We start from the raw sequence: 26,235 nt of genomic DNA on the forward strand, positions 1-26,235 counted from the left end.
GAAACCTGCACAACACCTGGCAGACCCCAGCACTGAACAACTGAACTAAACCTGAACACAACGCCCAGACTCCAACACTGAACAACCGTGAACGAAACCTGAACTGAACACCACACCCAGACTCCAACACTGAACAACTGAACGAAACCTGCACAACACCCAAACCCCAGCACTGAACAATTGAACAAAACCTGAACACAACACCCAGACTCCAACACTGAACAACTGAACGAAACCTGAACACCACACCCAGACCCCAGCACTGAACAACTGAACGAAACCCGCACAACACACACAGACCCCAGCACTGAACAATTGAACGAAACCTGAACACAACACCCAGACTCCAACACTGAAAAACTGAGCGAAACCTGAACACCACACCCAGACCCCAGCACTGAACAACTTGTGAACGAAACCTGCACAACACCCGGCAGACCCCAGCACTGAACAACTGAACGAAACCTGAACACCACACCCAGACCCCAGCACTGAACAACTGAACGAAACCTGCACACCACAGCCTGACCCTGACCCTGCTGGATCAGTGCTTGACGTGGCCTTGACGGCAGGCACGACTGGAGCCAGCAGATCGTTAACTCACTCAGTACGGCCAGTCCTCTTGTCTCCTCTACACAGACCCCTCGGATGTCCAGTGGGTGTCTCAATGACCCAACCTTTAGCTTCCGTCGTCAGAATTGTGGTATTCTTTGTCAACATTCGCCTCTTCAGTATAAGAGCCTTCCGCTTGCAATATTTTGATGATGGTAATTGGGGTGAAACGCTGTTAACGTCATCTCTTTCGCCGTTCGTATGGAGAGAGTTAAATCAAACCCAGCTCGATCCACTGAAGACGTCAGATGACTTGCTGGAGACCTGCAGGCTGCAATTTTAACACTCAGGATCAGCAGTTAGCGGCGGGGGAGTGTGAAGGGTAAGGCCAAGGGTGGGGGGGGGGGGTACGACCGGAGTGGGGAGGAGGAAGGCCGGGGAGGGTATACTGATCTTTAAAAAGAAAAAGAAAAAAAAAAAGAAGAAAAAAAAAGCGTCATTCGCTTCCAGCTTTAGGTTTCAGTTGGTGTTTTTGTTTGCAATTTTTTGTTTGTTTGTTTGTTTGTTTTCAGATAACAGCTCATCCAGTTCACTCAATTTGTATGCAGTGCAGCCAGCCATATTAGCATTATAGCCGCTATCATGATGCCAGTGATGTGCACTTTGAACGGGCATTTAGCCGCTTAATGAAACAGATAGCCTACTCAGTGTCAGTTTCACCTTCTCTTCTGCACTAAGTCTTGATAGTCAGGGTTTGCTGAACTGGTGATTGGTGGTCCGGTGCACGTCGTAATGATGATGATTATGATGATAATAATAACAGTAATGATAATAATGATGATGATGATGATGATGATGATGATGATGATAAGAAGAAGAAGAAGAAGAAGAACAACAACAACAACAACAACAACTGCAAGAGAGGTTTTGGGTAGGGGTGGGAGGCAGTGAAGATGTAACGAAAATATTTTGATGAAACAGATGTTTGTGTGAAAAGGTGTCCCGTATGCAAAGCCTTACTTGCATCTTGATGCACAAGTTACACACACACACACACACACACACACACACACACACACACATACACACGCGCGCGCGCGCGCGAAAAAGTTATTTTAAAAAAGACAAATAAAGTTTCGAAAACAAGCAACAGTTTATTTCAATGTGTAACTTTGCTCTTGTGACGTGCATTCATGTAAGAAGAAGACACATGTGTGCACTCTAGTAAGGGAAACAACTGCGATATATCCAATCATCGATTAAATTTCCCACAATTCCGAGTTTGACGTGTTCAACGCCATCTTGTCACGGATATCACAGTTGGCAGGTCAACCCCTTCGGTTTTTGAGTTGCAAACTGAAAATATTTTAAGAACCAGTTTGCTTTTTCGCATTGGTTGAGAATTAATCACAATGGCATTTCTGCCTCTATGTTTTGCTATATTTGCAATTGTGGAAATCACAAATGGCTTCTATTTACCAGGCTTGGCTCCCGTTACCTACTGCGAAACTGTGCAAGAGAACTGCAAGGTAAGCCACGAATGACAATTTTAAAGATTAATTAACAGAACATAGTAACAGTTGTTGTTAAATCATTCCACTTTCACAGAACCCAGAGCTGACAAATGTATGAATAGTTCAGACAATTTTCACTGTACAAAACTGATTTGAATGCGGTGGTTGTTGAAGAAACTAAGCAGCAGTGTAACTTGTGTGAGCATAGATTTAGATAAAAACGTTTCATGTTAGAGTATATATTAACACAGTAACACTAACAGAACTAGCACAGTCCAACAGAAACATATCTTCGAAATTGTTTGACAGACGTTAATGAATAGTCACTATGAATATACAGGGGAAAGAAGTCGAAATGTCAGTTTGGCCATTTCAGGAACCAGTTTCAATTCAAGCATTTGCGTAAATTACTGTCAACACTGTCTTGATTATCTTGAAACAACAACTGCAACGAATGCTTTATTTTGAAATTCAGCAGTGCTTCAGCTGTTCATAAACATTGTCACTTCATCAGTTCATTAGTTACACAAAACAGTAGTTACATATTTTAATTACACATACTTAACCGTGACCATTACATATTTCAGTAGTTTAATGTGTAAACACACACACACACACACACACACACACATGCGTATGCCATTTTTCCTTGGCTTTATTCTTGGAATAGAATGTCTTGAGTGAGATCTGCAACAGTGCAAGTGAATTTTAATTTTAATTTTGCATAACGATAATCATGGCGATGTTATAACATAGTAATTAGTATATTAGATAGAGAAATTTGATGTAACATTTCAGTGACTTTAAACTCAATGTCAAATTGTTGTGACTTTGTGTTATTTCTGAACGACAGTTACACTTACACTAGTGACAGTTTTTGTTGGTTTTTTTCACTCTTGGGAAATCAACCACTGAACCAGGAACAAGTTGATCCTTACATGATTTACTAGAAGTTGTTGACTTACATAATACTATTATTTGGAAAGTTGGGTAATTCTTGTTATAGAGATCAATAGTATACAGAAAACAAGTTAAGTGAAATTCCTAACTTTAAATCCTAGGATGACATTGATTTACTTAGTTTAAGTGGGATTTGCTGTATTCTGCTTTGGATGTGGCCCTTTACTTCCAGTGCCAGTTCAGATAATCCTGTGTCAAATAAACAACAAAAAATACAACAACAAACAAACAAAAAAACAAAAACAACAAAAAACCCACCCAAATAGTCGCACACAAAATAGTAAAATTTCATTTTATCATTTATGAAAAATCCATACGTGTCAGTAACTTGAGTGTCATTTCTATGCTGCCTATGCAGTCGGTTTTGTAATTGACACAAACATCACTCTGATACCTTAACATTGAATGCTTTCACTTGTAATACGGTCAGGAATAAAAAGAAAAAAGTGGACATTATACTTTGTTCAGACCACCAACAGACTTTAGGAGCATGCACAATAAAAACTAAAAAAATAATGAAATACTACACATGATTTTCCCTGTTCATTTTTGTTAGAATCCTCGTGAAGAATACATCCTCCAACAGACTTTAGAAACATGCACAGTAAAAACTAACAGTTACTGGTACAACACATGATTTTCCTTGTTCGTTTTTGTTATAATCCTGTTGTATGAAGAGTAAAGGGTGAAACTCATGGTGGTTTTGTATTCTGTCATTGCAAATCTCTGCTGCTTTAGTTTCAGACATAGGAGAGGGGACAGCCCCTTATTTAAGTTATTGTCCAGGCAGAGATATAAGTGGAGTTACAACAGTCACTTGTGTGCGTACTGTTTGACTTTGAGTGTTTCAGTCTGTCATACTATGATTCATTATCATAACTAACAGACAATACCACTATTACCAGTCTTGTAAAATGTAAAATGTGGTTGTCTCTCTTATCATTAAATCTAAATTTCAATTAATACAATCCCTGGCACCCTATTCAATTGTAATTGAAATGTTTTGTTTTTATGTCTTATGCTACTTGTACTGTTGCAGTATAGGAATGTTCAGTGAAAGGACTTGGGGAAAGTCGAAACAATCTTTTTACCAATTAAAATTTTAAAATCTGGGGCAGCCTGAGTGATTATAGGTCATTATGCACGAGGAAAGTATAATATATTTTGTCTCTTTCAGTTTGATTGACAGTTGTTGCCGACAAATTTGCTCCCACAGACTTGTGGTCTCTACTGATGAGATCAATTTGATGTTTGATAGTCTTTGGTATAATTGAATAAAGGGAAGTTGTGCAGTAGAATACACAGTGAGGCCTAAAACAGTTTCAGTTTCACTTTCAGTAGCTCAAGGAGGCGTCACTGCGTTCGGACAAATCCATATATGCGACACCACATCTGCCAAGCAGATGCCTGACCAGCGGCGTAACCCAACGCGCTTAGTCAGGCCTTGAGGGCCTAAAACAGTAAAACTGAAAGTAAAATATTTGTAAATAACTTTTGACCCACAGTCAGTATTTAGTTTGCCCCTGCTGGTCCAATTTTTCATACCAGCCAACCTTTAGTTTAACCCCCACACCCTAAGTGAAGAGGTAATGTGAAATGATCTAGAAACATGTGACATCCTGATTCTGTCATTGTATCAGTCAAATATAACATGATAGCATTAATACTATTGATGTGATAGGCAGCAGAACAGGCCTGAATTGCTGTTGTGCCTTCTGGTTAAGTGAGACGGCATATTACAAATACAGAAATGGACTATATTTATACTAAAGGAAAAGTGCGCGGTTGATAACTGATTTTTGTTGGTTGATCAGTGTGTCTGTGATGGTAAGAATTGAAAGTGAAGTGGATTAAACTTAGATAAGAAGTTAGATTATCACTTCTGTCTCATTGAGGTTAAACATTGATTTTAATCGCTTTTTACTTTGAAGTTACAATCGAATTTTAGAGTAGTATGGTGATTAGAATAGGAAAGGGTGGTTTTCACTGACTTAAGCATTGATTTGTCACTGGTTACTGGTGGTCAAGGTTTTCATGTGGAGTGATGGCCTAGAGGTAACGCGTTCGCCTAGGAAGCGAAAGAATATGAGCGCACTGGTTGGAATCACAGCTTAGCCACCAGTATCTTCTCCCCTTCCACTAGACCTTGATTGGTGGTCTGGACGCTAGTCATTCATTTGAGACGATAAACCTGGGTCCGGTGTGCAGCATGCACTTAGCACATGTAAAAGAACACACGGCAACAAAAGGGTTGTCCCTGGCAAAATTTTGGAGTAAAATCCACTTCGATAGGAAAAACAAAGCTGCACGCAGGAAAAAATAACAAAAAAATGGGTGGTGCTCTTTGTAGCTATACACTCTCTCAGGGGAGAGCAGCCCGAATTTCACACAGAGAAATCTGTTGTGACAAAAAATAGAAATACAAATACAGATTTGTGTAATTGGTGTTTGGGAATGTTGTTTCAGAATGATGTGCCTGTATACGTGAATCGCCTGAATTCCATCGAGACAGTCATTCCTTATGAATATCACAGGTAATTCTCTGTCTTGTTTACTATATGCCTTGAACCCTTCTAAAAGAAAACGACAAAAACACACACATGAAAAAAAAACTAAAAACCCCAAGAAAACCTAGATTTGTGAGTTGATAAGTGGTGCATTTTGAGAGAATTAACAGCATTATTCATTTATTGCCATAAGGCATAACTGTATCAGAACAATGAATTCAAAATGTGTGTCTGCAATGAGGTTGCAGTTACTGAGTCAGTAGAACTTAAAGACAGAAATTGAGAAACAAAGATGAAGACCTAAATCGTAGACACAGAAAGTGAGAAACAGATAAGACAATTGCACAGATAAACACACCCTCACACTCAAATTCATGCACACTCACACACTCACACTAGCACACATACTCGCGCGCACACACACACACACACATTGTGCACATACACATACACACATACGCACATACGCTTACTGCACAATCGTATAATTTACTGAACCAGAAACACCTAACTCTATGAACATAGAGAGAGAACTCCACATAGCATTGTACTATTTGTTAACTACAAAGTGTTCAACAGTGGTGTATGATTTTGTTGCAGTTTCGACTTCTGTCTGAATGCAGATGAATATGAAGGGTCACCTGTGGAGAACCTTGGACAAGTGGTTTTTGGGGAGCGCATCCGACCTTCAATGTATAATGTGAGATATTCATAGCATCTTAGTTTTACTTTGGTTGGACTGGATTTCTTTTAAAGAGACGTTTGTTGCATGAAGAATGAATATGGTTTGGTGTCCAGTACATTAATCTGGTTGGAGATTTAAACATGGCTATATGTGTGTGTGTGTGTATCGTGTGTGTGTGTGTGCAGGAACAAATCCTTGAAAATAGGGATCATATTGATGTGTGCATGTAAACCAATTTGCTGTGTGGCACACTACCAAACAGCAACTTGTCTGTACTGAAAAATGTAAAGTATGCTTGAGAGACCACAGGAAAGAAGTGTAGGTGATTTTTTTTAGTTGAAACAATATTGAATAACTTTTGGGTACTTCCTAGTCCACCCTCTTTTATGTCAGATTTATTACTTTTCATCATTGCCAAGGACAGAAATGTTGTTGGATACATGTATGTGTCCTAATGCTGGGATGTCACATTTTTATGGGATGAGTGTGTATGTGTGTTTGTGCAGCTCAAGTTCAACCAGAACCAGACGTGTCAGGGAGTGTGCCAGAAGCAGTACAAGGAAGGGAACAAGGCGGATGCAGAGAAGCTGAACTTCATCAAGAAAGGCATCAGCCTTAACTACCAGCACCACTGGTAAGCTGCCCCTTGCAGGTCCTCTTACTTGGTGATTGAGAACTGTTCTTTTATGTGGGCTGTGTTTTCTGCCATTTTAACCTTCCCCAACAAGGTTAGGTATCCATTCACGCCTGAATGAGCAAAATCAGAGTAAAGAGCCTTTCCCTAAGGACAACATCAGGCCAAAAGAAGGGACTGAACCCTGACCACTCGATCACAAGTCCAACACCAATACTGTCATGGTGCATCCTACACCATCACTATCCTGGAAACTAGTATTTAGCATACTTCTTTGTAAGGGTGTGGTCGTTGGTGGTTGATGTATATGACTATGGCACTGGTCATTGGTACATTTGTTTTTGGAGTGAAATGTATTTTCTTTGTTCAGTATTATGAATGTGTGTTCGTGTGTGGTTTTCCATTGAATTCTGTATAAATCAGTGTGTGTGTGTGTGTGTCCCATTGAATGCTGTATAAGTGTCAGGCCTGACTAGTACTATGACTAGTCCATAGTTTTCTTCATTTCAAGCCCTTGGAGTACAACACTACTGCCGAGTAAAGAAAAACTATGATTTTGCTGACCACAAAACCTAACACGCACACACATGCACATGCACATGCCCACACACACATACACATACACACACAAACACACACACACACACACACACACACACAGGGTGTGTGAGTGCATACAGTAGAAGCCAAGAAGCACTGCACTGGCCGTCACTGAATTTGTCACTGAAAATAAACTTTCATAGCATTTGATGTCACTGCCTTTTTTCCTTCTTGTATTGCTGAGATATGTCAGTCGACGCTGATGCCACACTTCATAACTGTAGTTATTATACTTATTTAGATCAGGGATCTACAACTAACGTTTCGGATATTCGTCCGCTTTACCTGCATGTAGTATGTTCTGTTTAATCACACGTGCGGCCTCTGTCATTTGGATGTCGGTACATTTCACTAGCCATTGTTTCTGATCACACACACATGCACGCTTGCATGCACGCAGTGACAGACACCACACATACACAGGTTGACCTACAGACAAATGCACAGACACACACATTTTACTAGTGCTCAAATACATACACAGATGCGCATGCGTACACATACACACATGCATGCACTCACACACGCACACACACATGCACACTTGCACACGTTGACAGGATTGTGGACAACATGCCTATGACATGGTGTTACCAGGTAGAGGGCGAGAGCAGAATGCTGTATATGTGTCACATTGTGTGTGTGTATGTGTGACAGGATTGTGGACAACATGCCCATGACATGGTGTTACCGGGTGGAGGGGGGAGAACAGTTCTGTTCCACGGGTTTCCCCATGGGATGCTATGTCACCAAGCAGGGCACCCCTAAAGACTTCTGTGTCACCGACGTGAGTCCTCCACACTTGATACCTGGTCTTTGTCCTTTCATTCACCCCATACTATCTTTCCATGTCCATGCTTGTGTGTGTGTACACTGGAGTGCATGCATGTCTTTGTAAGGCATTACGAATGGATCCCCTGTGCAAACATTCAAAGTAATAGTAATAGATAGTACAGTGAAAATGACAATGAAGTTTCTGCTTGCGGAGGATATTTATGTATGTGTTGCTCTACTTTTTAATGACTTTAATGGATACAGAAAGTGACTTGTGTTTTTATGTGTATGTCTGTGTTAAGCTGTAATATTTGCATTTTCTCAGAAACTGCAAGTTGTAGAGAAACCTTTATGGGCAGGGTGAGAGATATCAATAAATCCAGTTTGGTAATCAATGAAACCTATTTACTAATTTAATAATCATTGATCACATTTATGAAGATGCTGAACATATGAAAGAGATCATCTCAATAAAGGTTTCAGAATTACTTGAATAATGATTTTGATCATTTGAAAATAGTTTTCTTAGAATTAATCATAAATAATTATTATTGCAGTTGCTTTCAAGGGGCTGTCTTTCTTGGACCACTGTGATAGCAACTGAATGTCAACATGAAATCATTTTAGTCTCAATAAAAAAAATACCACATTGTGGGAAGCAATTCCATTTCAAATTGATGCTACGATTCAAAAAATAATCTCCAGCTAAGGAAACTACTACCACCACCAGAAAGAGAAATGTCTGATCTGTCCTACAGTGCAAACATAAATGCCACAGAAATGTGGAAATGCTCATAAGCCGGCTCTAAAGAGGCATACTAATTGCCACGCTTGAAATAGAAGATAAACTAGGGTCAGTGAGGGGTTAGGCAGGTACAGCAGCTGACCGACTTATCAGTGTCTGGCACTATCAGGCATGCCAGCAGGATCTTGCAGCCGGCCAAGTGTGCTGTTCTGCCTAGAGCCTAGACAGCTGTGGACATCTCTTGTGACAGTGTGATTAGTTACAATATTACATCTACTTTCGCTCCACTCTGAGTCAAGCATCAGACAGCATGAACAGCACAGAAGAAGGGGGAAAAAAGGATGGCTGTAGTTGTGAGTGAGCTCCCTCCTCCTCTTCTAGAAAGACTTTTTTTGTGTGTGTGTGGATGTATTTTTCCTGTGAAAGAAAAAGATTTTAAAGTTACTGAAGCTTGAATTGGCCACCACAGTCAGCACTGAAGGTCAGAATTAGAAGCAGTACTTTACTGTCTCAAAGAATTTAAGAGTTGTGAAGTCTGAAACATGCATACAGGTCAGAGGTAAGCTGTAAAAGAGAACACAGCAAAACAAAACAAAACAAAAAGAAGGAAAAATAGAAGAAAGTGAAAGCAAGCCCAATTGCAACAAAAAAGCATCACTATGTCACTGTTATTAACACATACGCACATACATCCACAATTAATACATGATATCCACTCACAGTGTAACATGACATTTGTGTCAAAAGTTGACCAGGTACATTGAGGTGTGCGGTTGTGTGTTCCAGCGTCAGTTCAGCCAGGCGAACACCTACTACTTGTTCAACCATGTGGACATCTTCATTGACTACCATCCTGGCTCTGCAGAGGACTGGGGAGCCACCCTCACTGGCAACCGCGGCCGTATCGTGTCGGCCAAGATCATCCCCCGCAGGTCTGTCGGCTACTGGCACATTGCTCTCTACCTGTCTCAGTACATTCTCTTGTACAATTTCTATCCACTATTTACTGCCCCATGGATGCTTGCATTTGTCAGGGTTTTGATTAGTTCTTGTGAATGTATGTGTGCACTTGTGCGTGCGCACATGGAATTCTCTTTTTAAAACAGAGAAAGAATGAAATGGAAGCCTTTTTTTTTCTCTCTTTTGTTATTTTTGACTCGTTTCAGTCAAAGAAAGTCTTGTGAAGCACAACAAAAAAGAAGGAAAACAAAGGAGTCTGTAGGGTGCGACACTACAGTATGGTCATACTTTGGTTTATTGTGTCACAGATCGTTAGTGGAAAAAAATCCTGCCCAATCATGCTTGTATTTTTTGTTTTTTGTTGTTTTTATTGGTTGGTGGAGGAGGGGGTGGGGGTTCCATTGTGTCCATTGTGAGTTGTATGTATGTTTGTAAATGTAATATTTGTTTTAAGAATTTCTAGGCTGTTGAAAGGTGGCTTACAGAGTGAACACAGGTTTTGCTTGATGGCAGTACATCAGCTGCTGCAGGGCACTTTTTGATGGCCAGTCTCGAGTCAAGACTTGTCAGTCATCAGAATGGTTGTGCTTGTGAAGGACTGAACTGATTTGACCTGAACATTACATCTTCAATCTCACAGTCATGGCCGAAACAGGTTTGGCTTGATAGGTGTGATGGGTGCAGAGCTTTTGATGGCAGATGTGTGTGTCATTTCCAAACCAACATTGCGCAAATTTCTTCAAAACGGAACAGAGTCTCTGTGGGCTTTCCCAAATACAATAGACTGAGCAACACACTATACGCCATGTTCTTGGCATCAGAGATCTTTTCCCATCCCTCTTGCGACCAGTCAGTGGCAGCCTCTGTGCGTGTGTGTATGTGTGTGTTTGTGTGCATGTGTGGGTCTGTATTTTTGAGTGCGTTTGTGCATGCGCGAGAGTGTAAGTGTACACAAGTGTCAGTAGAGGTCTGTGCACGTGCGTGTGTGTGTGTGAGGGGGAGGTGGGGGTGCGGGGGGAGGTGGGGTAGAGGATGAGGTATGTGAGTGTATGCATGCCTACACTGTGGAAGCAACAGGATATTGGAATGTATATAATATATATATATATATATATATATATATATATAATTGTGTGTGTGTGTGTGTGCGCCGTGGAAGCTGTGATACGTAGACTAGAAATGAGTGTGTGGAGGAGGGGGGTAGAGGAGGTGCAGGGTAATGTGTGTGGTGTGTGTGTGTGTGTGTGTGTTGGAGATCATGTACGTTTATATGTATTTGACTGTGCTTTCATATCTGTGCAACTGCATGTTCGGTGCATATCTGTTATGCATGTGTGGGTGTATATGTGAATGTGTGTCTTCATGTTTTACATCTATTTGCTTATATATCATTTATTCACCTCTTTTTTTTTTCTTTTTTTTCTCTCAAGGCCTGACTAAGCGCGTTGGGTTACGCTGCTGGTCAGGCATCTGCTTGGCAGATGTGGTGTAGCGTATATGGATTTGTCCGAACGCAGTGACGCCTCCTTGAGCTACTGAAACTGAAACTGAAACAGATGTGTGTGTGCCTAATCCTGTGCAGTGGTGATGCTGTCTGATTGATTACCGAAAGGTTTTTACAGCCAATGTATGTGCTTTGGCCTGTGGTGGTTTTGATGTCGGAGTAATGTTGTGCATGTGATGTTCAAACGTGGATATGTACTGTGTGTGTGTGTGTGTGTGTGTGTGGGTTGAGCAGTCTGAAATTACCTCTTGAGACTGGTAGATGTCATAATACTATATGTGAACCATGTCAATTTTGTCATAGCTGTTGTATGAGTGTAATTGGAGACGAAACTTGTGGAATGCTGCAAGTAAACAAGATGATATGGTTGTTTATATATCTGTTTTTATCTCTGATTTTATATGTTACTATTGCTGTTTGTTTTAATTTTGATGTAAAATACCAGTGCTGTTTCATCGTATCTTCCATGTCCCCCAAAAGAGGCCAGAGGATGAAACGTTGTGGATTGTTGTGCCTTTCTATACGGTGTGTGTGTGTTTGAAGTGCATGGATAGCTGTGTTGATGTGTATGTGTGTGTGTGTGTGTGCGCAGCATTGACCACAATGCCAACAAGGACTCCCCCTGTGCGGCCAGTAACCCTGTGCTGGGCCTGAAGGGCAACACACTGGCTGGGGAGGTCAAGTTCAACTACACCTATTCCGTCATCTGGAAGGTGGGTCATGTCCCCTTCCCCCAGCCTCACACTGTGCTATCATCAGGGTTGGCTGTAGTGGACACTGGTTATCTTGCTGCACGTTTCTAGCACTACCATAAACCCTTTGCTAAGGTTTGGTGAGCATAGGTTTAAACAAAGTATTGAATTTCTGTTAATGGTTCGTGAATGTGCAAGTTACACTCTGTGTGTGTGCGCGCACGCCTGAATGATACGTATTTGTGTTTTTATATATTTGCCGTCTACACTTTTCCTCTTTAATTAAAAAAAAGAAAAAAAAAGAAAGTTATTAGCATTTTTGTTGATGTTTGATTTGCCTGTGTGCATGTGCAGAGGAACGTTAACATCAAGTGGTCATCCCGATGGGACTACATCCTGGAGTCCATGCCACACACCAACATCCAGTGGTTCAGGTGACTGTTAGCTGGGCTGCAGTTGGGTGGGAGGGGGTGTGGAGCTGTTGACTGTGGGTTTAGAGTAATGGAAATAGAAACTTAAAACAGAGGTGTGGAAGAAAGCGGCTTTCAGCTCTTCCTGGATCCATTATTGTGGCACTGCACTCTGGCCACACTGTAGGGTTGACAGTGTCTGTGGTGTATGTTTGGGTTTCATCTTCTGTTGGGTGGATGGGGGACTTTTTTGCGGTTTGTTAAGTAATTTTAAACAAATGTTATTAACATCTTGAGTGTCTCTCCCCCCCCACCCCTCCACCCAACACACACACACACACACAAAAAAAATGCATCACTATTTGTTCCATGACATGTATACATATGTCAGCGGCATTTCAGGATTATAAACTGTTACATTTTAAAGTTAACGAGTCCCAGTAGCCACCCTCAGAAAGCTTAATATAGCTTTGATTATCCGCAACGAGCAACAGCCAGTCATGCTTTGTGTGATGATTTCTGGGTGCTTTCAAAATGGCAGATGACGAAACAAAACATTACTCTAGTGGCTTGAAACAGCAGTGTGTTACAACAACAAAAAAGAATTTACCATGCAAGATGTTGCAGTAGCTTTACAAGTCACCGACGACAATAAATTGAGCACAAGATGTGGATAAAAATCTTGTTGGATGATTGATGTGACTGAATGTTAGAATGATGATTTACAGAGAGAAGAGAGGGTGGGGGTAGTTAAAGAGCTAGATGTAGGCAGCAAAGGAGAGAAAGTGGAGCAGGTCAAGTATAGCTCTGTGACTGACATGATGAATTGACCTCAAATACAAACCATCCACTTATTCGGGGAAAGGGGGGGGGGGGGGGACAATGAAAGGGGAAACAGTTTTGTGCAAGTCATGAATTTCATGTACATTATGGTAATAGAAAAGCATGCTCGCATTGATCAAACAGCTGTCCCCTGCAAGCAACCTTTTGAACAGTGGTCTTTACACCTCCCCCAGCACTGGGCCATCTGATTTACTGTTAACCTCATTGATACTGAACATTGAGTGGGCATAACACAGGCAGGGGTTGCATTTGAAGGATGTGTGTGTGTGCGTGTGCGTGTGTGTGTATTTAAAAAAAAAAAAAATTATGGTGTTATTAAATGAACTTCTATCCGAATTTGATAGTCTGTCCTTTTTCCTTTCAGGAAAGTATGGGTTATGTATACTTTCTTGCAGTAGGTTATGTGCTGGAATTTTTTGTTAATTATTACCCTGTGCAACCCTTAACCGCCTGGCAAGCAGGAAGCATGAGTCAAAATAATACTTGGCACTGAAGAGGTTAAAAGTTGTTCATTTACTTTGTATTGACCAAATTCAAATACAGACTTTTGAAATTGGTCTGAAGTGGTCCACCAAGCAATGTTTAGTCATTTACATGTTCATATGTGCACGACGATGTGATGGCTGGTTGTGTGTGTGTGAGAGAGAGAGAGTGTGTGTGTGTGTGCGCCAGTGGCGAGAAATGAGCAAATTGGATATTACAGTTGCAGACCAAAAAGTGTAAGAGTGACAATTTAAGTTCAATATTACTGTACTTTCAATGTAAAAATTGCTTGTTTGATATCATGTTTGTGTGTGTATGTGGATGCAGCATTCTGAACTCCCTGGTTATCGTGGTGTTCCTGTCTGGCATGGTGGCCATGATCATGCTGCGCACGCTGCACAAGGACATCGCCCGCTACAACCAGGTGGACAACGCTGTGAGTAACCCCCCTTCCTCCTCCACACTCTCCTGTCTCTCTGGTCTGGGCTGGACACAGCTGGCCTTTCTTTTCTATTCTGTGCAGATTACGTGAGAGGTTTCATTTCAGATTGGCTGGTAGCAGTGGAGTGGTGGCCTAGTGGTAACATGTCTGCCTAGGAATTGAGAGAATTTGAGGGTATGGGATTAAATCCCACACTCACCAGAATTTTTTCCCCCTCCAGTCAACCTTGAGTGGGGGTCTGGGCGCCAGTTGTTTGGATGAGACAATAATGGTGAAAACAACTCGCACAACTACTGAACAAAGACTCGGACACTCAGATACAAACTTATCTAATGACCCCTGTACAAGCACCTTAACAAATGACATCTATACAAGTACCTTGGAGCACTGGCTTTGTTGCAATTAATGTTAAAAACCGCCATTCCTCAGGTTGACCGTGAAGTAGCAGAACCCATGCCCACAGTACAGAATGTGTGTGAAGCAGAATCGATTCCAGTTCGGTTCAGTTCAGTTACTGAAGGAGGCGTCACTGCATTCGGGCAAATCCAAATGCATTACACCACATCTGCTAAGCAGATGCCTGACCAGCAGCAGCGTGACCCAACGCACCAAACCCATGCCCACAGTACAGAATGTTTGAAGCAGCAGAACAGACAGAACCCATGCCCACAGTACAGAATGTGTGTGAAGCAGCAGAACAGACGGAACCCATGCCCACAGTACAGAATGTTTGAAGCAACAGAACAGGCAGAACCCTTGCCCACAGTTCAGAATGTTTGAAGCAGCAGAACAGACAGAACCCATGCCCACAGTACAGAATGTTTGAAGCAGCAGAACAGACAGAACCCATGCCCACAGTAACAGAATGTGTGTGAAGCAGCAGAACAGACAAAACCCATGCCCACAGTAACAATGTGTGTGAAGCAGCAGAACAGACGTAACCCGTGCCCACAGTAACAATGTGTGTGAAGCAGCAGAACAGGCAGAACGCATGCCCACAGTACAGAATGTGTGTGAAGCAGCAGAACAGACGTAACCCGTGCCCACAGTACAGAATGTGTGAAGAAGCAGAACAGACAGAACCCATGCACACAGTACAGAATGTTTGAAGCAGCAGAACAGATGGAACCCATGCCCACAGTACAAAATGTGTGAAGCAGCAGAACCGACAGAACCCATGCTCTCAGTACAGAATGTGTGAAGCAGCAGAACCGACAGAACCCATGCCCACAGTACAGAATGTGTGTGAAGCAGCAGAACAGACAGAACCCATGCCCACAGTACAGAATGTGTGAAGCAGCAGAACAGGCAGAACCCATGCCCACAGTACAGAATGTTTGAAGCAGCAGAACAGACAGAACCCATGCCCACAGTAACAGAATGTGTGTGAAGCAGCAGAACAGACAAAACCCATGCCCACAGTAACAATGTGTGTGAAGCAGCAGAACAGACGTAACCCGTGCCCACAGTAACAATGTGTGTGAAGCAGCAGAACAGGCAGAACGCATGCCCACAGTACAGAATGTGTGTGAAGCAGCAGAACAGACGTAACCCGTGCCCACAGTACAGAATGTGTGAAGAAGCAGAACAGACAGAACCCATGCACACAGTACAGAATGTTTGAAGCAGCAGAACAGACGGAACCCATGCCCACAGTACAAAATGTGTGAAGCAGCAGAACCGACAGAACCCATGCTCTCAGTACAGAATGTGTGAAGCAGCAGAACCGACAGAACCCATGCCCACAGTACAGAATGTGTGTGAAGCAGCAGAACAGACAGAACCCATGCCCACAGTACAGAATGTGTGAAGCAGCAGAACAGGCAGAACCCATGCCCACAGTACAGAATGTTTGAAGCAGCAGAACAGACAGAACCCATGCCCACAGTACAAAATGTGTGAAGCAGCAGAACCAACAGAACCCATGCCCACAGTACAGAATGTGTGAAGAAGCAGAACAGACAGAACCCATGCCCACAGTACAAAATGTGTGAAGCAGCAGAACAGACAGAACCCATGCCCACAGTACAGAATGTGTGTGAAGCAGCAGAACAGACGGAACCCATGCCCACAGTACAGAATGTGTGAAGCAGCAGAACCAACAGAACCCATGCCCACAGTACAGAATGTGTGAAGCAGCAGAACAGGCAGAACCCATGCCCACAGTACAAAATATGTGAAGCAGCAGAACAGACAGAACCCATGGCCACGAAGCAGCAGAACAGACAGAACCCATGCCCACAGTACAGAATGTGTGAAGCAGCAGAACAGACAGAACCCATGCCCACAGTACAGAATGTGTGAAGCAGCAGAACAGACAGAACCCATGCCCACAGTACAGAATGTGTGAAGCAGCAGAACAGACAGAACCCATGCCCACAGTACAGAATGTGTGAAGCAGCAGAACAGACAGAACCTATGCCCACAGTACAGAATGTGTGTGAAGCAGCAGAACCCATGCCCACAGTACAGAATGTGTGTGAAGCAGCAGAACAGGCAGAAGCCATGCCCACAGTGCAGAATGTGTGTGAAGCACAGAACCCATGCCTACAGTACAGAACGTGTGTGTGTGTGTGTTGCAGGAGGATGCCCAGGAGGAGTTTGGCTGGAAGCTCGTTCACGGTGACGTCTTCCGTCCTCCCCGCAAGGGGATGATGCTGGCTGTGCTGGCTGGCACGGGCACCCAGATCTTCTTCATGACTCTCATCACTCTGGGTCAGTGCACCCTCTGTCTGTCTGTCTGTTCTATGGCTCAGCGGAAGTGATGTGGGGTGGTAGGTGGTGGAGATACAGGGTCCACTTTTTTCCTGGACTGTCCTCGTTTATGGTGGAAGGGTGGGGATCAGTTGGTCTTAGACGTAGATCTTGATCCTCCTCTTGTGAATTCGAACATAATGTGTTGTTTGTGTCCTGATGAAAGCATTTTATCTGTTGTGTTGTTTCAGTGTTGTCTCTGTGAAATCATTGTGTTGTTTGAGTCCTGATGAAAGCATTGTATATGTTGTGTTGTTTCAGTGTTGTCACTGTGAAATCATTGTGGTGTTTGAGTCCTGATGAAAGCATTGTATCTGTTGTGTTGTTTCAGTGTTGTCACTGTGAAATATTGTTTGTGTTCTGATAAAAAGCATTGTATCTGTTGTTTTAGTGTTGTCTCTGTGAAATATTGTTTGAGTCCTGACGAAAGCATTGTATCTGTTGTGTTGTTTCAGTGTTGTCACTGTGAAATCATTGTGGTGTTTGAGTCCTGATGAAAGCATTGTATCTGTGTTTCAGTGTTCGCCTGCCTGGGCTTCCTGTCTCCAGCCAACAGAGGGGCCCTCATGACCTGTGCCCTGGTCAGTGATGATGATCATCATCATTAATGTATTTATATAGAGTGCTGAATCTTAGCAGAGACAAATCAAAGCCCTTCCAAACCAGACATTGGTGTGCATGACTAAATGAAAATGGATGGGATGAAAGACAAAAACTTAAGAAGACATGTGGACAGGAGATAAGGGAAACTGTGGACGGAAAGAAGTCGGGAGGGGCTGGCTATTTTGGAAAGAAGCATACTTGAAGGCCAGACTTGAAATAGTTGAGTGGAGAGATCTGACAAAGCGAAAGAGGGAGCTCTTCATAAAACTGCAAGCAAAGTCAGTTAATATTGCCACATATTTCTTAACCCAGAAGTGTCTGAGAAAACAGTGAATGCACTGGTGGCGTGATTCATCATCACTGGTCAATAGTGAACATAGATGAACATGTTCATAATTCTGAGGTATGAACATAATTTTTTTGGCCTTAAAATAGTTAACAAAGGAAAAGAAGTATAGTGTTGACATAAATGCAACGTGTGTGTTGTGAATGTTGGGTGCTGTACAAAAACTACTATGATGACATTGAAGTGACAGAGTTGTGACATATTGTGAATGTCAGGTGCTGTACAAAAACTACAATGATGACATTGAAGTGATAGAGTTGTGACATATTGTGAATGTCCGGTGCTGTACAAAAACTATAATGATGACACTGAAGTGCTAGAGTTGTGACATATTGTGAATGTCAGGTGCTGTACAAAAACTACAGTGATGACATAGAAGTGATAGAGTTGTGATATATTGTGAATGTCAGGTGCTGTATTAAACAAGTACAGTGTTGACATAGAAGTGATACAGCTGTGTCATGTGTGTTGTGAATGTCAGGTGCTGTATGTGTGCCTGGGAACGCCTTCAGGCTACATTTCCTCCAGACTGTACAAAAGTAAGTATCACCCCAGTTGTGCAGTATATTTTAGGGTAACAATAGATCTTGTACTTTGTATCAGTCTTTGCTGATGGCAAGAGCATGATCCCTGAAGTCAAGAGACTCAAGGTAAAGCTGTTCAAACTGTTCCATTGCTATGGTTGACTGACTTTGTTTTTTTTCTAACGATTCTGTGATTCATGTTGTGGAGTTAATAACACGTGTCTCAAAGGCTTCCTCGATTCTCTTTATGTATAATCTTTTTTTTTTCTTCTTTTTTTTGGGGGGGGGGGGGGGGGATTTTTTTTATAATGTGTAAAATGCAGTTGTTATATTGTGGTATTTTGTGCAAACAGGCTGTTGTTGCTTTGTGTGCAGTGTTTGGTGGTGAGAAATGGAAATCCAATGTCATCCTGACGGCTTTCGTGTGCCCAGGGTGAGTATGGACTTCACACCTGTCGTAGGTGTACATTTCTGGTTGACATGGAAACTGGTTGGCATTGTAACTTTGAACCTGTAAGCTGTTGGTCCTTCAGTGCTCATTGCTGTTCCCACTACCTTTGGAAAAAGGGGTGATATTTGAAATTCTGAAATTTATGGAAAGGTTAAAGGGGAGATAATAGAGTTCTGTGTTTTTGTCAGTGGACGGTGATTTCTTGTAAGACTGCTGTGTACTGGTGTGACTGCATCATGGACAAAGGGGTGAAAGAATTTTGCTTTCCATTCCTGATCATTTTGAAAGGGATTTGAAAGCAGATCTTCTGAAGACTGAAATCAGAGACATCAACAGCAAGTGTCAGTTTTGATCTTTCCCTTTGACCTTGGATAAGTGTTAAGGACTGTAGGGCTGATGTTCATTGTCTGAATCTCTTAACAGTGTGTGGAAAAACGTTGGAGTTAACTTACCTTGATGAAAACCATGATGCTTTGAGCTGATCGTGTGGACAAGGCAACAGACTGTTGGTGTGCACTGTATTGGGTGTGACTGTCCCGTGTTGTGGTGTGTTCTGTGAGTGTTGGTGTACTGTCAGTGTGTTGGTGGTGTGTGTTGTCAGGATGGTGTTTGGCATGTTCTGTGAGTGTTGGTGGTGTGAGTGTGTTGTCAGGGTGGTGTTTGACATGTTCTGTGAGTGTTGGTCATGTGAGTGTGTTATCAGGGTGGTGGTTGGCGTTTTCTGTGACTGTTGGTGGTGTGTGTATGTTGTCAGGGTGGTATTTGATGTGTTCTGTGAGTGTTGTGGTGTGTGTGTGCGTTGTCAGGGTGGTGTTTGGCGTGTTCTGTGAGTATTGGTGGTGTATTGTCAGGGCGGTGTTTGACGTGTTTCTGTGAGTGTTGGTGGTGTGTGTGTTGTAAGGGTGATGTTGTGCATGTTTTGTGACTGTTGGTGGTGTGTGTGTGTTGTCAGGTGGTGGGTGGCGTGTTCTGTAAAGTGTTGGTGGTGTGTGTTGTCATGTGGGTGTTTGGCATGTTCTGTGACTGGTGGTGGTGTGTGTGTTGTCAGGGTGGTGGTTGGTGTGTTCTGTAAAGTGTTGGTGGTGTGTGTTGTCATGTGGGTGTTTGGCATGTTCTGTGACTGTTGGTGGTGTGTGTGTGTTGTCAGGGTGGTGTTTGGCGTGTTCTGTGAGTGTTGGTGGTGTGTGTTATCAGGGTGTAGTTCGACATGTTCTGTGACAGTTGGTGGTGAGTGTGTGTTGTCAGGGTGGTGTTTGGCCTGTACTGTGAGTGTTGGTGGTTTGTGTTGTCAGGGTGGTGTTTGGCATGTACTGTGAGTGTTAGTGGTGTGTGTTGTTAGGGTGGTGTTTGGCCTGTACTGTGAGTGTTGGTGGTGTGTGTTGTCAGGGTGGTGCTTGGCCTGTACTGTGAGTGTTGGTGGTGTGTGTTGTCAGGGTGGTGCTTGGCGTGTACTGTGAGTGTTGGTGGTGTGTGTTGTCAGGGTGGTGTTTGGCCTGTACTGTGAGTGTTGGTGGTGTGTGGTGTTAGGGTGGTGTTCGGCCTGTACTGTGAGTGTTGGTGATGTGTGTTGTTAGGGTGGTGTTTGGCCTGTACTGTGAGTGTTGATGGTGTGTTGTCAGGGTGGTGTTTGGCCTGTACTGTGAGTGTTGGTGGTGTGTGTTGTCAGGGTAGTGTTTGGCGTGTTCTTTGTGCTGAACCTGTTGCTGTGGATCAAGCAGTCAAGTGCTGCTATCCCCTTCTCCACCCTGGTGGCTCTCCTGGCCCTCTGGTTTGGCATCTCTGTGCCGCTCACCTTTGTTGGCGCCTACTTCGGCTTCCGCAGGAGGGTAAGCTGCATGCACAGGCCAGGGGAGATCAGTCAAGGGGTAGGGTTGAGGACTGTAGTGCTGTGAATAACTGTCAAGAAAGATGGTTTATTTCAATGCTAAATGTTTTGTTGGTGAGGTTCTAGGTTCAGGGACAGATGTGAAAGAGAAGTTTAGTGTGGGAGTGTTGTTGTATGGAGGGGTGGGAGTACTGGTGAGTTAAACATAGAATGTGTATGAGGGACTGGAAAACATTTGAGCAGTTGACCACAATTTTATAATGTAATCTTTGATAGTGTGACCTGATTGTGTGCCCAAGGGTGGAGAGATGTGTGATGGTGTGACTTGACAGTGTGCCCAAGGGTTGAGGGAGGTGTGACCTGATTGTGTGCCCAAGGGTGGAGAGATGTGTGATGGTGTGACTTGACAGTGTGCCCAAGGGTTGAGGGAGGTGTGACCTGATTGTGTGCCCAAGGGTGGAGAGAGGTGTGATGGTGTGACTTGACAGTGTGCCCAAGGGTTGAGGGAGGTATGACCCGATTGTGTGCCCAAGGGTGGAGAGAGGTGTGATGGTGTGACCTGATTGTGTGCCCAAGGGTGGAAAGAGGTGTGGATATGAATTATGACATTTTCTGACAGTTGTCGATGATTGTGCACTGTTGTTAGAACTGTTAGGGGTGTGCAAAGCTAAGAAGAAAGGTCATGCATTTGAACAATGAAGTTATGTTGGTGAGGTAGTAGGCCATGGCAGGTGTGAGAGGGGATTTGTGTGAGAGTAGGTGTGTATGGAGGGGGTACAGGGAGCTGAATGAAAGAAAGTTGTTTATTCTTTCTCAGTTCTGTGAGCTGCGATTTCTAAGGACTGTGTCATGTCAGGTTGAGCTTGCTGCCCCTCAGGCTCTCCATTTCTCAGTACAGCCCATCGAGTATTGTTAGCATTTAAAAAAAACAAACCCAAAAAACTCTTATTTTACCCCCTCTCCCCAAAGCCCCTAGTTATGTTATGTTGATTTCTGAAGTCCTGTGTGCCTTAAAAATGGTCAAAGGTTTACTATTGAAACGTGTGCAGCCCATTGAGCACCCAGTGCGCACGAACCAAATCCCCAGGCAGATCCCGGACCAGTCACTGTACACACAGCCCCTGCCGGGCATCGTCATGGGCGGTGTGCTGCCCTTTGGCTGTATCTTCATCCAGCTCTTCTTCATCCTCAACAGCATCTGGTCTGTACCCTCCCTCCCTGTCTGTGTCTCTCTCTCCTGCCTTTGTTGCTCTGTCTGTCTCTCTTTTTTTGTCTCTCTCACTCTCCTCTCTTGCCTTTCTCTCTCTTGCTTTCTTTTGCGCTTGCTTTCTGCCTTTCTCTTTCATGCTTACTGTCTCTCCTACACTCTCTGTCTTGTTAGCTGACTATCTTTCTCCTCTCTTTCTGTCTGTCTGTCTGTCTCTCTCGTTTTGGATTGTTGACTTCGCCTTTTTCTTCTCCTACACTCTCGCCTTTGTATCTCTGCCATTTTTTGGTTGTTGTTGCTGTTGTCTCCGTCAGATTTGTTTTTGAACTTTGGCTTTGTTCTCATATTGGTTGTGGTATGTCTTGACTCTTCATTACTCAACCTGTTTCAGTGTCCGCGTTTGCTTAGTTTTTTCTGCCAACTTTGTTTCTTTGTATCTTTCTGTATGTATAAGTGTATGTATGCTGGATTCGTGCCTGTTTATGTGTCTGTGTTTGTGTGTGTGTATTTAATTAGTGTCTGTGTGTGTGTGTGTGTGTTTCCATGTGTGTATATGTGCATTTAATTAATGTCTGTCCATGTATCTATGTGTGTGTTTAATAAGTGTCTATCTTCCTGTATACATGTATAGTCAATTCAGTTCAATACAATACAATACAATTCAATACAATACAATTTATCAATCTCATAGGAAATTACAGACTGTATATGTATAAAAGATACATGTGTGTGCGGTGTGTGTGCATGCGGTGTGTGGTATGTGTGTGTGTGTGTGTGAGGCAGGTCTCACCAGACGTACTACATGTTTGGCTTCCTGTTCCTGGTGTTCATCATCCTGATCATCACGTGCTCTGAGGCCACCATCCTGCTCTGTTACTTCCACCTCTGTGCCGAGGTCAGTCCTCACACACCCAAACAATGTGTCTGGCCCCAGGGTATGGGTGATACTGTGCTGCTGTCCTCTGCACACACACGTGCATGCAAACTTGCACACACACATACACACACACAAACCACAAACGCACATGCGCACACCACTAACAATCCCTTCCCCCTGCCCCTCCCCTCCCCAACACAGACAGACACATGCGCACACACACACATGCCATCCCACACCTCACCACACCACACAAACCACACACACACACACACACCAGTCCAGTTGTAACCACCAGAACAGCAGAGGAGGCAACTGCTGTCCCAATTAGCTGGGTAAGAATTTGATTATATTGGAGAATATCTTGCCCAAGTTAACCCTACTCTCTTGACCAAGAAGGCTTTAGGACAGTTGGCATTGGGATCGTTCCCAAAGGCCAGCTAGCCCCCAAGGCTGCAGCAATATGAGCCAGTGTGATTTTGCCTTCTAGTTTGAGAGTCATAGCCTTTTACAAAAGACTAAGCTGTACATAACTTACCATTGCAATGGAGAAACCACTGATCATACAGCGCTCACTTCGCTCTAAGCCCAACTGTAAGCTTTTGTCAACCTATGATATAAACTGAGGTGGACAAATCATACCCACTGTCGTCCATGTTTGTATTCAGCTATACATGTGCAAGCAGAGGGGCAGCATTCACACTCTACACAGAGTGGAATTAATTGCAGTGTAAATATAGCTGAAAAAAGTCTTTAGTTATACACGTCTGTGAATTGTATTGAGGTGCTCAGTGGAAAATTGCGTATAATTGAGTGCCTGTGTGTCTGTAGGACTACCACTGGTGGTGGCGATCGTTCCTGACAAGTGGCTTCACGGCCATCTACTTTTTCATCTACTGCATCCACTTCTACTTCACCAAGCTGGAGATGCAGGGCACGGCCAGCGGCTTGCTCTACTTCGGCTACACCTTCATCATTGTCTTCGCCTTTTTCCTCCTCACTGGTCAGTCCTGGCTTTTCTGTTTTCCCCAAGCTTCTACCCAATTAGTATGGACAGGTATATGGCCTGTATGGTCTCTGGCTCAGGAAAGGCGCTCTAAAAGTGTCCATATCAGTATCAGTCAATTGATAAAGGAATAGATAGTTCTCATGGAGCCTGCTTTGCTAGTCTTCTTTGGTTCAGAAGTAAGATACTCTTGGGCTGTAGTCCAGAAACATCATCCTGCAGTTGTTTTAAAGGGATGTCTAGAACAAATAAGAGTTTGACATTAAAGCTGAAATTGGTGTGATTCCTAGATGTAATAGATATATTTGGCTGTTGTATCCAGGTGTGTTTGATGTGTGAAAGTTGAAAACTTATAACAGGTTATGGGTTTGACTGAGGGGAGACAGTTTTGTGAAAAGGAGGGGTGGTGAGGGTTCAAGAGAAAGCCATGGGAATCTACAAGTTAGATGTAGTTGATACTCGATTGTGTTGCATGTAGTTGAAAGATCTGGGTCAGTTCTTCACTAGTAAGCAGTATGATATTTAGAATGTGTTGCATGTAGTTGAAAGGTCTGGGTCAGTTCTTCACTAGTATGCAGTATTATACTCAGAATGTTGCATGTACCGTAAAGATCGGTCTATTGAGTGCACTAGTACATAAGCCGCACCCACTAAATTAAAAAGAAAAAAGAACTTCATACACACATAAGCCACACTGGCTTGTAAGTTGAACTTATTACCGGTACCGGAATACATACCGGCTCTACAGAAAAGCTGTCAATACTGTAGGTTATGAAATAAACACAAGCGGAAACAACACATACTGCTAGTGCCACAAAAAAAAAAAAAAGAAAAAGAAAAACACAACGAAAATAAGATCCATAATTTAGCGATGCGATACATTTATTCAACGTTGTCCTGCTCACTGAATCCACTGAAATCTTCGTGTCCACTTCGAAGGCTCCCTCCATCTTGCTTATCTTATGTTCTTCATATTTACACTCCATCCCGTTCTCTGAGGTCTTCTGGAGAAAAGCTCCTTGAGTCCCCACAGTCTCTTCAAAGACATTTGGTCAAAGGACTTTTCAGTATCAAGCACCTTCTGTTTGGAATTCTCTTCCTCTGGATCTCTGGCATCCACCAACTCTGTCCTCTTTCAAAAGTAAGCTGAAAACCCACCTGTTCAAACTGGCCTTTGCATGTTTCCTACCACCCTCTGCACTCCACTTGTGTCCCCTCTCCATTGTAGTATTCCTGTGGTGTGTGTACTTGTGGGTTGGTTGAACGAGCGCGCACACACTTGTGTGTGTGTTGTGCCTTTTTCCTGCGATTATTCATATCATCTGCAATTTGTAGTGTTGTGCTGGTGGAAACTTATTTTTGTTTTCCATTTCTATGTCTTCATGTGCTCTTGTGTTGTGTATTGCACTATAGATATGTACTGTTTAATATGAGGCATTTAAAGCCCATCTATAGAGAGTTTGCGCCACATAAGTACAATATATTGTTATTATTGTTATCTGTTGAATAGTGAATGTGCTGTTTGTAAACTGATAGTGAATGTGCTGTTTGTAAACTGATCTATATGTTAAATAGTGAATGTGCTGTTTGTAAACTGATCATTTAATTACACATACTTAACCGTGACACACTAGTGCAGACTCCGGCAGGGGTCTGACATTCCTGCATGATTTGGGTCACGGTAAGTATGTTACTTAAACGTAATTTTAGGAAGAAAATTTCCTATCTGTTGAATAGTGAATGTGCTGTTTGTAAACTGACTTGTGTGTTGAATAGTGAATGTGCTGTTTGTAAACTGACCTGTGTGTTGAATAGTGAATGTGCTGTTTGTAAACTGATCTATCTATCTGTGGACTGCAACTTCCGTATTCACTCGTAAGTACATGAGTGGGCTTTTACTTGTATGACCATTTTTACCCAGGCAACCATACTCCATTTTTGGGGGTGTGCGTGCTGGGTATATTCTTGTTTTTATAACCCACCGAATGCTGACATGGATTACAGGATCTTTCATGTGTATCTGATGTTCTGTATACGCATTCAAAAGCAGGTCTGCACTCATGTTGACCTGGAGATCGTTTGTATAAAGTAAGGTATTGACACTGACCCATTGTAGCTTGAGGTGATAGTGAATGGCTTTTGTGTGTGCAGGCTCCATTGGCTTCTTCTCCTGCTTCTGGTTTGTGACCAAGATCTACAGTGTGGTGAAGGTGGACTAGGCTGTCATCTATCCCTGTCATCTCTATCTCTCAGCTGGGGGGCTGCTGGGATTGGACCTATGACAGCAGAGGGGAAAGGGGGGCTTTTTTTATGTATGGTGGGGTTTTTTTTTGTTTT

The 26,235-nt window shown here is 42.9% G+C and overlaps 1 protein-coding gene across 1 annotated transcript; it reads left to right on the forward strand.

Annotated features, from left to right (window-relative positions):
* Positions 1-1,834: 1,834 nt before the first annotated feature.
* LOC143289191 (transmembrane 9 superfamily member 2-like) lies at positions 1,835-26,225 on the forward strand. The gene is made up of 18 exons (XM_076598124.1): positions 1,835-2,081; positions 5,493-5,560; positions 6,134-6,233; positions 6,725-6,852; positions 8,110-8,239; positions 9,758-9,903; positions 12,028-12,148; positions 12,482-12,561; positions 14,191-14,299; positions 16,888-17,020; positions 17,579-17,640; positions 18,490-18,547; positions 18,908-18,965; positions 20,650-20,809; positions 21,858-22,009; positions 22,799-22,910; positions 23,724-23,895; positions 26,050-26,225. Exons 1-18 carry the CDS (start codon positions 1,965-1,967, stop codon positions 26,115-26,117), a joined length of 1,974 nt encoding a protein of 657 aa, XP_076454239.1. The 5' UTR covers positions 1,835-1,964; the 3' UTR covers positions 26,118-26,225.
* The last annotated feature ends 10 nt before the right edge of the window (positions 26,226-26,235 follow it).

This window comes from Babylonia areolata, chromosome 13 (genome assembly GCF_041734735.1).
Source record: "Babylonia areolata isolate BAREFJ2019XMU chromosome 13, ASM4173473v1, whole genome shotgun sequence".
In the NCBI taxonomy this organism is placed as follows: Eukaryota; Metazoa; Mollusca; class Gastropoda; order Neogastropoda; family Buccinidae; genus Babylonia; species Babylonia areolata.

Excerpts from the sequence above, each read along its gene's own strand:
- LOC143289191 (XM_076598124.1), top strand. The coding sequence starts at position 1,965 with ATGGCATTTCTGCCTCTATGTTTTGCTATATTTGCAATTGTGGAAATC. Across the intron at positions 5,561-6,133 it reads ATTCCTTATGAATATCACAG|TTTCGACTTCTGTCTGAATG; the intron begins GTAATTCTCTGT and ends ATTTTGTTGCAG. Across the intron at positions 18,548-18,907 it reads TTCCTCCAGACTGTACAAAA|TGTTTGGTGGTGAGAAATGG; the intron begins GTAAGTATCACC and ends CTTTGTGTGCAG.